General features: G+C 45.1%; 1 protein-coding gene across 1 annotated transcript in view; it reads right to left on the bottom strand.

The window, feature by feature from the left end:
* patj (PATJ crumbs cell polarity complex component) overlaps positions 1–12,500 on the bottom strand; it is a 54,480-nt gene that overhangs the window by 8,066 nt on the left and 33,914 nt on the right. Inside the window, exons 6-15 of the mRNA XM_078285624.1 lie at positions 11,115–11,213; positions 9,857–9,922; positions 8,591–8,675; positions 8,233–8,339; positions 6,237–6,320; positions 4,598–4,791; positions 3,352–3,499; positions 2,385–2,471; positions 2,059–2,233; positions 1,077–1,114 (exon numbers count right to left, since the gene is read on the bottom strand). Of these exons, the coding sequence (XP_078141750.1) occupies positions 1,077–1,114; positions 2,059–2,233; positions 2,385–2,471; positions 3,352–3,499; positions 4,598–4,791; positions 6,237–6,320; positions 8,233–8,339; positions 8,591–8,675; positions 9,857–9,922; positions 11,115–11,213 (1,083 nt within the window). The remainder of the gene's footprint in view (positions 1–1,076; positions 1,115–2,058; positions 2,234–2,384; positions 2,472–3,351; positions 3,500–4,597; positions 4,792–6,236; positions 6,321–8,232; positions 8,340–8,590; positions 8,676–9,856; positions 9,923–11,114; positions 11,214–12,500) is intronic.

The following is a 12,500-nucleotide window of genomic DNA, read 5'->3' as shown; positions in this document are numbered from 1 at the left end:
TAATCATTTATTAAATCAAATCAAGTCTTCCTGAATTCATTGCAGGCTTTTGGGCCGCGACAGTCTGCCGGTCCTCATTCATTTTCAATGAGAGGTGAGCGAGGAGACGTGGAGGAGCGGGTGGGTTGGCTGGCGTTCGTGCTCGCATCACGCACACGCCGCGCCCGCTCAGCCAGAGGTGAACGGTCTTGAACTTTTTATGATTATGTGAAATGTATTATTGATCAGAGAGGCGTATTGGATCCATACGCTCAACACCCTCACCCCCGAGGGCTTGGATATTGATTTTGATTTGAAATCTTTTCTTCGACTGTGTATTGAGTTTATCGCCTAGATCCGTCTCGACCAAGACGGCTTCCCTCACTCTGTCCTTTATTTATTGATAACATATTGTTTGTCTTGTGATGTATTTTAGTGGTTGTAATATTAATTCCTTTATGGCCATGAGGTCTTTTTTCCTCTCAATGCACGTTGTCTTATTTGTGATAATACAGGCTGTATTCCTGTTACAGTGATATGTTGTGTCTTTTTATGAATATATTGGTTTTATCAATAGTGATTCGTGATATACCTTATGAATGTGTGAATGTGACACAATATGCTAATGTGAAACTCCTCCCTGTGATTATACACACGTGTGTCTGTCCTTTATATTCACCCAGTTTCTTGCCATACTGCACAGAAACCCTGAAGAAGACTTTAGTTGAAACGTTGTCTATAACAAACTGTTTTCCTCGAGGCTGAGCGAGCGACCGCTGCTTCCACCGCTTCAGCGTTCTGACACACCGAGAGGCGAGGAGCGAGAGGCGAGGAGCGAGAGGCGAGGAGCGAGTGTGTGTCCACTTACACCCAACAAAACAACCGGTTCACCGGTCGAGTCTGTGCACCTAAAGTAGAGGATTGGACCGTCCACCTCTCGTTTCCTCTGTATTAACTGTGTTGCTGCTGACATCATCAAGTCCAGAGGTCAGAGGTCAGAAAATCTGCAGACTGTTTCTACTTGGAGGGAAGTTAAGTAACAGAACAGGAGTGTGTGTGTGTGTGTGTGTGTGTGTGTGTGTGTGTGATGATCTTACCCGCGTGATCTCCACTGTACGCATGCCAGCATCTGTCACTGCACACACACACACACACACGCACACACACACACACACAAAGAAAGAGAAAAATAGAGTGATTAACATTTAACCAGGCAGTACTGAAAGCCTCAGAGTGTCAGTGGTAAACACACACACACACAAACACACACGCACACACACACACACACTGATACAGACTGGGTTTCCAGTCAGTTGTGAAGCTAAAAGCTGTGTGATTGGTATTTAAAAAAAAAAAAAAACATAACAGGATTGAGACAATTAGGATCAACAGCACTTATCAATATTATAGGATCAATATCAGTTAATTAGGGGTTCATGAGGGTTCATCCCCCCCCACAGGATCAATAGCTTCATCTAATCTAATTAATATTATTTATTTCAGTTATAGCTTTAAAGTGTGAAATGTCAGATCAATAAACAGGCAGCTCATGTTGGAACTGCTTCTCTCAGTCAGAGGTTCAGAGTTCAGACTCTGTTGTCATGGTGATCGACGACATGTTGAACCAATGAGCCGCGTCCATTCATCTGAAACACTCAGTGTGAGTGTTTCAGATAAATGAAGCTGCTGGTGATGTAACGTGCATTTCTGGGTCCATTCTGTTGCAGCTTCAACGGACCAGAATGCAATGCGGCAACAAGACAGGTTGAGTTTTGAGTAAAGGGCGACTCTCTCTCTCTCTCTCCCTCCCTCTCTCCCTCCCTCCCTCTCTCTTACTGTCACATTCTCTCTCTCTCTCTCTCTCTCTCCCTCCCTCTCTCCCTCCCTCCCTCTCTCTTACTGTCACATTCTCTCTCTCTCTCCCTCTCTCTCTCTCTCTCTCTCATGTAAAACCCACAGCTGAATGTAACTAGTTCCCTCCTTCTCTGGTGGTTGTTGAAAGGCATTCTGGGAAATGTAGTAAATGCCTAACTGCAGCAGGAGCAGGCAGGCGGGTTGAGGGGAAGTCAGCGTCCCTACCTGTGTTGTTAGCGGAGGAGGAAGTGATGTCACCGGCGGCCTTCCTGCTGTTGTTGAGGGGCCGGGGGTCAGCGGAGGTGGCGGTGGGGGGGTCGGAGGTCGGGGGGGCAGAGGTCGGGGGTCGCGGGAGGGGCGGAGCCACGACGCTGGAGCTGTTCCCACTAACATGACTCATCTGAGAGGGAGACAGAGGTGAGACACACACACACACACACACACACACACACACAGCTGACACACACACTAAGTAATTATACAAACATGCAACCATTAAACCTCATGTTGCATAAACACGTGCACACACACACACACACACACACACACACCTGGCTTCCCTGCGAGGTTCGTCTGGAGGAAATCCAGGAAGCTGCTTTGAGTCGGCCGAGCTCCAACAACACCGGCCCCCGAGCACACTGCAACACACACACACACACACACACACACACACACACACACACGGTTTGCACATAATCCTCTGTTGAAAGAATGAAGAATGACAGAAAGGACAGAGACCTGCAGAAGTGACTGAACAACAGCGTCCTCTAGTGGAGAGTTTGATCTCTGCTGGAGACAAATCTGCTTTCTCTTTATAAACAGAGAAATATCTCAGGTGAGGTGGGGACTCAAGTCACAGTTTGAATAGCTTGAGACTTGACTTGATGCATGAAGAGAAGACTTGAGACTTGACTTGACTTGGGTTCTGGTGACTTGGGACTTGACTCTGACTTGTACTTTGATGACTTGAAAAGGTTTCTAAAGTCTTGACTTGAGATCTTGTGTTTGTGTAAATGACTTAGATTGAAAGTGATGAGATTTGTTCCAGCGGACGACTGAATTTAAATTCTGTTTTCTGAATTTGTATGGAATGATTGAATTTATTGAAGTTGAAACTGATTATAGAAATCAAACTCATGATGCTCTTACCAAGTTTTTATCCTATTAAAACCATATTGCATTGAAAAGTCCTAGATATTTAGTTTTCTTTAAGATATTAAATTGATACTGGACTCTTGATTTGTTCTGACTTGACTTGCTGTTCTACATTTAGACTTGAGACTTGACATTAATGACTTGGACTTGACTTGGTAATCTGCATTTAGACTTGGGAGTTGACTTGAGACTTGTGCCTCGAGACTTGAGACTGACAAAGTTGACTTGGTCACACCTCTGGTAATCTGACCTAGTAATGTGTTAATATGAGGGAATAAGGCGGTGCGTGTGTGTGTGTGTGTGTGTGTGTGTGTGTGTGTGTGTGTGTGTGTGTGTGTGTGTGTGTATGCGTGTGTGTGAGACCTTCAGTATGGCGGCCACAGTCTCCTGGGAGGCGTGTCTCGTGTCGTCTCTGTTGACGGACAGGATCTGGTCTCCCTGCATCAGCCGTCCGTCCAGCTCAGCTGCTCCTCCTCTCACCACCTCCGAGATAAACACACCGCTGCCGCTCCTGCACACACACACACACACACACACACACACACACACAGAATATTCCAATATAGATCGCAATCAATATAGAATGTTTCCCCTTTACAACTAAGGCTGCCGTCAATCCTATTCGCCATTATGAATGAGAGTGAATGTGTTTTCTTAAAACTGTGTCTGGTTTTCTGATTTTGTCTGTGTGACGTGTTCTCATGTTTTTAGTACTACTTTTTATTGTGAAGCACTTTCTAAGCTTACTTTTAAAAGGAGCTACAGAAATAAAGTAAAGTATGAGGTTCTCATATGACAGCGACAACATGACAAGGGAAGTAACCTGCAGAGTTACCTGTGTTTTGCTGAAGCAGAAATCTGACTTCAGTGTGAATACCGGACTTAAAGCTCCATATCCTCCACTGTCCAGAGTTTTATTTAGTGTCTTTCTGTCCATTCAAAGCTGTGTGTGTGGTGTCATGAACCAAAAACACTCTCAATCCATTTCTCCACGTTCATTTTCCAGCATCTCTCTGAGCCTTACCAAGAACAGGCCGTTTCTGTCGCCGTGTCTTTAAGGCTCATTAATATTCACGACCCTCCGTTCCGATCGGCTAACCGTTTCGAGAGCGAAACGTGAGACGCCGCGGCCCGGCGGCTACAGGTAGGGAAAACTCTCCGGTAATAAACGATGACGACCGCTCGACCGCTTTGAAAAAAACACTTTGTTAGTCTATTATTTCTTACAGAAATGATAATGAGCGAACCTTTGTGACGCCACAAAGTTACGGAAGTCCAAACGGCTCGTTTAGAGGCTCGCTTTTCTAATATGGATTGTGTGGATTTAGTTTTGATACTTTCACCATGTTTAGATACACATCCAACTCCTTTATCATCACAGAGGAGAGGGAGTCCTGCTTTACATCATATGGACCTTTAAGGGAAAAATCTGATTGTTTTTTGGAAATATAATGGATTTGTGTTCTTATTGGTAGTTGTTTCCCTCAATGTTACCTTTAATGTTTGGTGTGAATGTGATACAGTGTAATAATATCTAGACAGGATCCAGGTGTGAGACGCAGGTGACCGCAGGAGGAGCGAGCGGTCTGGTTTTGGGTTTCAGGCGTACCTCTTGCCCACGATGCTGAGGCCCAGCCCCCGGCCGCTCCTCTTCTGCAGCTCCACCTGGAACACGTCCAGGTTGTCCTCGTCTCGGTACTGAGCCTCGTCCCTCAGCACCGTCAGGCGGACCTGAGCCGGAGTCTGACGCAGAGCCGAGATGGCGTCTTCATGAGCCGCTCCGCGCAGATCCACCCCGTTCACCTGCACGCACACACACACACACGCACACACGCACACACACACACACACACACACACACACACACACACACACCTTAGCATATAGATGGAGCACATAAAACTTGGTAATCCATCTTACTGACTCAAGGCCAAAGGTGGAAATCTCTGCTTCAACTGGTTTTTCTTTTGTTTTTACCTTTTTTATCTTCTATCTGCCATTTTTTAGTAGTAGTAGTAGCAGTAGTAGTAGTAGAAGTAGTTGTGGCAGTATTGGTAGTGCAGTATTACCAGTAATATACATCCAGCAGGGGGAGACATTGTCTAAATTTATCAGCCAACTGTGTGTCACAATCTGAAATCTGTCTGTCTCTCTGTCTCTCTGTCTGTCTGTCTGTCTGTCTGTCTGTCTGTCTCTGTCTGTCTGTCTGTCTCTGTCTCTCTGTCTGTCTCTCTGTCTGTCTGTCTGTCTGTCTGTCTGTCTGTCTGTCTCTCTCTGTCTCTCTGTCTGTCTGTCTCTGTCTCTCTGTCTGTCTGTCTGTCTCTCTGTCTGTCTGTCTGTCTGTCTCTCTCTGTCTCTCTGTCTGTCTGTCTCTGTCTCTCTGTCTGTCTGTCTGTCTCTCTGTCTGTCTGTCTGTCTGTCTCTCTCTGTCTCTCTGTCTGTCTGTCTGTCTCTGTCTCTCTGTCTGTCTCTCTCTGTCTCTCTGTCTGTCTGTCTCTGTCTCTCTGTCTGTCTGTCTGTCTCTCTGTCTGTCTGTCTGTCTGTCTCTCTCTGTCTCTCTGTCTGTCTGTCTGTCTCTGTCTCTCTGTCTGTCTGTCTGTCTGTCTCTCTCTGTCTCTCTGTCTGTCTGTCTGTCTCTCTGTCTGTCTGTCTGTCTGTCTGTCTGTCTGTCTGTCTGTCTGTCTGTCTGTCTCTGTCTCTCTGTCTCTCTGTCTCTCTGTCTGTCTGCCTGTCTGTCTGTCTGTCTCTCTCTGTCTGTCTGCCTGTCTGTCTGTCTCTGTCTCTCTGTCTCTCTGTCTGTCTGTCTGTCTGTCTGTGCCTGTCTGTCTGATCTGAAATTAACTCATAATAAAACAGAAAAGACATCATCATAACTTTATTATCTGTCCACAGTGATATTTCCCTGCTGCTGTTCAGATCGTCTCATTCTTATTAAAGTTATTCGATTCATTTTCTTGCCTCACAGCCAGACTGGAGGAATTTAACATTTCATTTAAAACAGTTTCATGAGCTGGAATGAATGATGACAAGTTCAGCAGCTGCTCTGACAATATTACCAATGCAAATGATCATTATTATATCATTATCTTTATTCATATATTATCATTATTTCAATATAATAGTAGCAGTAATAGTCGTACTACATGCATTAGTATTTTTGTCACATACATAATTAGTTTCTGATTGATATTACGAGGCAGACAGAGAAACACACACACACACACACACACACACACACACACACACACCTCCAGTATCTGGTCTCCTGCCCAGAGTCGTCCGTCTCTCGCTGCAGCTCCTTCCTCATAAACCTCATGGATCACTATGGCATCCTGATAGAGAGACAATGAGAGAGAGAGAGAGAGAGAGAGAGAGAGAGAGAGAGAGCGAGAGAGAGAGAGAGAGAGAGAGAAATCACATATTGATAATGTCTTCATTAAATATCTTTGACCATATATGGATAGCGAGGAACATTTGAATTCCTATCATCTGGGACCTTTAACAGAGATTCACACTCTAATACTCTAATGCTATGAGAAGATTTTAAAAAGGGCGTTGTGTGAATCGTAGCTTGTGTGTGTGTGGATCGTAGCTTGTGTGTGGATCGCAGCTTGTGTGTGTGTGGATCGCAGCTTGTGTGTGGATCGTAGCTTGTGTGTGTGTGGATCGCAGCTTGTGTGTGTGTGGATCGTAGCTTGTGTGTGTGTGGATCGCAGCTTGTGTGTGTGTGGATCGCAGCTTGTGTGTGTGTGGATCGCAGCTTGTGTGTGTGTGGATCGCAGCTTGTGTGTGTGTGGATCGCAGCTTGTGTGTGTGTGGATCGCAGCTTGTGTGTGTGTGGATCGCAGCTTGTGTGTGTGTGGATCGCAGCTTGTGTGTGTGTGGATCGCAGCTTGTGTGTGTGTGGATCGCAGCTTGTGTGTGTGTGGATCGCAGCTTGTGTGTGTGTGGATCGTAGCTTGTGTGTGTGTGGATCGCAGCTTGTGTGTGTGTGGATCGCAGCTTGTGTGTGTATCGCAGCTTGTGTGTGAATTGCAGCTTGTGTGTGTGTGGATCGCAGCTTGTGTGTGTGTGGATCGCAGCTTGTGTGTGTGGATCGCAGCTTGTGTGTGTGTGGATCGCAGCTTGTGTGTGTGTGGATCGCAGCTTGTGTGTGTGTGGATCGTAGCTTGTGTGTGTGTGGATCGCAGCTTGTGTGTGTGTGGATCGCAGCTTGTGTGTGTGGATCGCAGCTTGTGTGTGTGTGGATCGCAGCTTGTGTGTGTGGATCGCAGCTTGTGTGTGTATCGCAGCTTGTGTGTGTGTATCGCAGCTTGTGTGTGGATCGCAGCTTGTGTGTGTGTGGATCGCAGCTTGTGTGTGTGTGGATCGCAGCTTGTGTGTGTGTGGATCGTAGCTTGTGTGTGTGTGGATCGCAGCTTGTGTGTGTGGATCGCAGCTTGTGTGTGTGGATCGCAGCTTGTGTGTGAATCGCAGCTTGTGTGTGTGTGGATCGCAGCTTGTGTGTGGATCGCAGCTTGTGTGTGTGTGGATCGCAGCTTGTGTGTGTGTGGATCGCAGCTTGTGTGTGGATCGCAGCTTGTGTGTGTGGATCGCAGCTTGTGTGTGTGTGGATCGCAGCTTGTGTGTGTGTGGATCGCAGCTTGTGTGTGTGTGGATCGCAGCTTGTGTGTGGATCGCAGCTTGTGTGTGTGTGGATCGCAGCTTGTGTGTGTGTGGATCGCAGCTTGTGTGTGGATCGCAGCTTGTGTGTGTGGATCGCAGCTTGTGTGTGTGTGGATCGCAGCTTGTGTGTGTGTGGATCGCAGCTTGTGTGTGTGTGGATCGCAGCTTGTGTGTGGATCGCAGCTTGTGTGTGTGGATCGCAGCTTGTGTGTGTGCAGACTGAACGTTCAGGTGAACACACACATCAGTCAGCTGCTGCATTCAAACTACAAGATGAGAAGTGAAGACAAACATTACAGACGACGAATTATGAAAAACAAGAGCTGAAATACAAAGAGATGACGCGGAAATGAGATCCGACAACATGACAACACGCGTCGCTATGGCTGGACAACACACACACACACACACACACACACACACACACACACAGTGGGATGTCAGGTAGATTTCTATCTGCCTGTACATGTGTATTTTTTGTGTGTGCTATCTGTGTGTGTGTCTGTGTGTATGCGTGTGCGTGCGTGTGTGTGTGTGTGTGTGTGTGTGGGTGTGTGTGCGTGTGTGTGTGTGTGTTACCAGCTGGGTGTCTCTGCCTCCCACTATACTGAGTCCCAGTCCTGATCGACCTTTACTGATCTCCAGCAGCGTCTCCTGACCAGGAACCACCGGGCAGCTGGACGGGTCTGAGTGTGAGTGTGTGTGTGTGTGTGTGTGTGTGTGTGTATGTATAAGGTGTGTGTGTGGGTGAGGAGAGATGGGAGGGGGGGGGAAAGGGAGGAGAGGGAGTAAAGATGGGGGAAGGAAGGAAAGAGGGAAGGATGGAAATTATTAGTATTATTATAATAAATAAAAATATTCAGACTCATAAATGTTCAATAAGTTTCAGTTTGGCATGTGTGTGTGTGTGTATGTGTGTGCGTGTGTGTGTGTGTACCTCTGCTGGCGGTCTGCAGGTCGGGGCTGGTGAGGGGGGGGGAGGCTGCTGTCTGTTTACTGGAGCTGCTGTGTGACCTGGAGGACTGGACACACACACACACACACACACACACACACACACACACACACACACTCTGTTCAGCCTGGTCTGAGTGTTTTAGATCCGATCAGATGAAACTTTATTGATCCTGTAGGGAAATGGTGTCGGATACAGCAGGGAAAAGAAACTAGAATAAAAGGATGCAAATAGAATAGAGAGTAAGCATTAAAAACAATAGAAATGAAATATCAATAGTTTCCACAGAAAATAAATACAACATCAATATAACAACTGAAGAGGCAGGGAAGTGAATTTACAGCAGATAGAAATGATGTGAAAATGTGCATCGTCTTCACAGTAACAGTCTAGAAGCTACACACACACACACACACACACACACACACACACACACACACACACACACACACACACACACACACGCAGAGTCTGGTGGTGTGAAGGTAAGCTTTGATTATTTTGCCGAACATTGTGATCAAAATGATTGATCACGAATGTTTGTCTCGGTTTCACGAAACAAAATGACATTTATTTTCAGCGCAGTGTTTCTCAAAGCAGCAGCAGCTAGGAAGTCGTGTTTTCTCTCTTACTGTCTTCCTTACTGTGTCCTTATTTACTAAATTCAAATGATGAATAATTCCTGCTTTATTATGTTGGAGTTCAACCTGAAGACAAACTGTCAGAATCTGTGAACAGAATCAGGAACTAAAGTGTTTTCAGGAGTTTTCAGGAGTTTCCTCTCTAACGCTCCGTCAGGTTTCTCTGCTGCTTCAGCTTTGGTTTTGGTCACATGACGCACGCTGAGCATTCAGAGGCTGTGATTGGTCAGGAGTGATGGGAGCGCTTGATATACCACACCGGGAAATATAACAAACACTTCAATATTGCCAAATTAATTAATTATTAATCGTGGAAACATACAGTAAAATCTCGCTGTATGATCATTTATGATTAATTCAGCAGCTCCACATGTAGAGTAGTGCTGTAAAATACTGAACACCTTATAAAACACATTCACTTTACAGATGCTGACAGGATGTGGACAGATGTTTGGATATGTGGATTACTAGTTGTTCCTTTTAACAAAGGTTTAGTCTGGTTTAGGTGTTTAGCCCAGTTTAGGTGTTTATTCTGGGCTACATGTTTAATCTGGTTTAGGTGTTTCAGGTTTTGTCTGATGATCTAACTCCAGTGTTTTGTCGTTACCTGCTGCTCCAGTGGGGCCTTGGCAGCCTGCAGCTCACTGTCTGGAGAATCTGCAGCTTTCAGCTTCTAGAGGAGACAACACACACACACACACACACACACACACACACACACACACACACACACACACACACACACACACACAGCTGACTGGGTCAAGGAGAAGTGTCCATGTCCTGATTCAGTCAGCAGGAAGCGGCTTTCTGGGATATTTAGAACAAAACTCTCTCTGTGTCTTTCTCTCTCTCTGTGTCTCTCTCTCTCTGTCTCTCTCTCACTCCTAACAAAGTAACAACTAAGACTTTTTCACAGTAACCTCTAAGATTTTGTTAGCTGATTCCTAAGTAATCAGTCAGACTTTGTTAATTGATTCCTAACAAAGTAACCACCAAGAGTTTGTTTATTTCATTCATTCTTAACAAAGTAACCACTCCATCATTCCTAACGCAGTAACAACTAAGACTTTGATAACTGATATCTAAGTAACTATTAAGACTTTGTTCATTCATTGTTTAAGTAACAACTAAGACTGTTAATAAATTCCTAAGACTTTGTTAATAGATTCCTAATGAAGCAACAACTAAGACTTTGTTAATAGATTCCTAAGACTTTGTTAATAGATTCCTAATCAAGCAACAACTAAGACTGTTAATAGATTCCTAAGACTTTGTTAATAGATTCCTAATCAAGCAACAACTAAGACTGTTAATAGATTCCTAAGACTTTGTCAAGATTCCTAAGACTTTGTCAATAGATTCCTAAGACTTTGTCAATAGATTCCTAATCAAGCAACAACTAAGACTGTTAATAGATTCCTAAGACTTTGTTAATAGATTCCTAATCAAGCAACAACTAAGACTGTTAATAGATTCCTAAGACTTTGTCAAGATTCCTAAGACTTTGTCAATAGATTCCTAAGACTTTGTTAATAGATTCCTAATCAAGCAACAACTAAGACTGTTAATAGATTCCTAAGACTTTGTCAATAGATTCCTAAGACTTTGTCAATAGATTCCTAATCAAGCAACAACTAAGACTGTTAATAGATTCCTAAGACTTTGTCAAGATTCCTAAGACTTTGTCAATATATTCCTAAGACTTTGTTAATAGATTCCTAATGAAGCAACAACTAAGACTTTGTCAAGATTCCTAAGACTTTGTCAATAGATTCCTAATCAAGCAACAACTAAGACTTAGTTGACAGCTTCCTGATGCAGTAACCACTATCAGATAGTTAACAGCAGCTCCAGCTCAGCACCTGGACTGAAGGCTCGGCGTCTCTCAGACTCTTGGTGGCGCTGCTGCTGCTTCTGTTGCTGTTTCTGCTGAGCTGCTCCGCCTCTTCGCCCGGCTCCTCCTGCACAACACGAGACAGACGGTCAGTACGCTTCAGAGCGTCCGGGCGCCACAAAACTAACAAGAAGAAGAAGTCAGGCAGGTCTGCAGTTAGCAGCCCGGCTTTACAGGTGAGTCGCAAATCTGATATCAGCCAGCTGTGTCTCCATCATGGAGGAACACTGGAGAATTCTCTGTTAGTTAATAAAGTCTAAATCTATAACAGCCAGGTTAGAAGTGTCTCCTGCTCAGTGTGACTCTCTGCCTAATGGGAAGTGACTCCAATACTTTGCGTTGGTTCAGTCCAAGGAAAAATACAAATGAATTCATTGTAATCTCTCATTCTCCGTCTCTATCATCAGAGCATGGCAGGAACGTTACTCACAAAACAGTTTCCAGTTTCCAAATCGTGGCCAAGCTTTACCTTCACTGAACCAACACTTTAGTGACTCGTCCGCACAAACAATTTGTCTGATGTCACCTGGTGCGCTGCGTACAAACCGCCTCAAGATCTCACTGACGTTCATTTGTATTTATTTGTATCTCAAGTCCAAATGCAATGTGTTCAAAATGTTGGAGGAAATCTTGACCGCGTGCAGCGAGAAGCGGCGGGTCGAAGACGGGATCTGATGTGACGCTTCCTCTTCCTCCACTTCACACTAAACTGACTGGGCTCACTCCATTTGGACAAAATGCATCTCGTCCTCCGTCTCATCCTCCGTCTCATCCTCCTTCTCATCCTCTGTCTCGTCCTCCGTCTCGTCCTTCGTCTCATCCTCACAGCTTCGTCTCGTCGCTGACAACATCCAAAAAGCAGCCGCCATCATTCAGGAAGTTCCAAAACGGTTAAAAGGATCCTTCATGTCTCCTCGCCTCTGTCCTCCAATGAGGCGTGGTCGGAGGAGACGCAGATTGATCCTCAATGAGGAAATAATGAGTGAAGATAACTGACGTGTCGATATAAGCCCGCCTCCATACCGTCAGAAATGTGTAGAGAAAATTACAGATAACATCTACAGCTGCAAGCCCAAACTATTATGTTTTGTATTCTCTAAAGAGTAACAGGTTTTAAACTTTAGCCGAACATCTGTTAATTGTTATTGAATGTTGACATGCTGACAGCTCTGCTTAAGAAGGGACAGAGCTCATGATGTGATTCCAGGGACGGACGAGACGCAGCAGCTCGTTCGCCTCCATGTTGAAAAGACAAATGTCTTCACATCGGGGAATTTCTCTGCCGTTCCCATTTAGACTCACAGCACCTCTGTTTTCATCCTGGTCATATTCATCACCGGCGACATGATGATGC

The sequence above is a fragment of the Centroberyx gerrardi genome, chromosome 9 (genome assembly GCF_048128805.1).
Source record: "Centroberyx gerrardi isolate f3 chromosome 9, fCenGer3.hap1.cur.20231027, whole genome shotgun sequence".
In the NCBI taxonomy this organism is placed as follows: Eukaryota; Metazoa; Chordata; class Actinopteri; order Beryciformes; family Berycidae; genus Centroberyx; species Centroberyx gerrardi.
The sequence above is the reverse complement of the archived record's forward strand: the minus strand, read 5'-3'. Positions and strand labels throughout refer to the sequence as shown.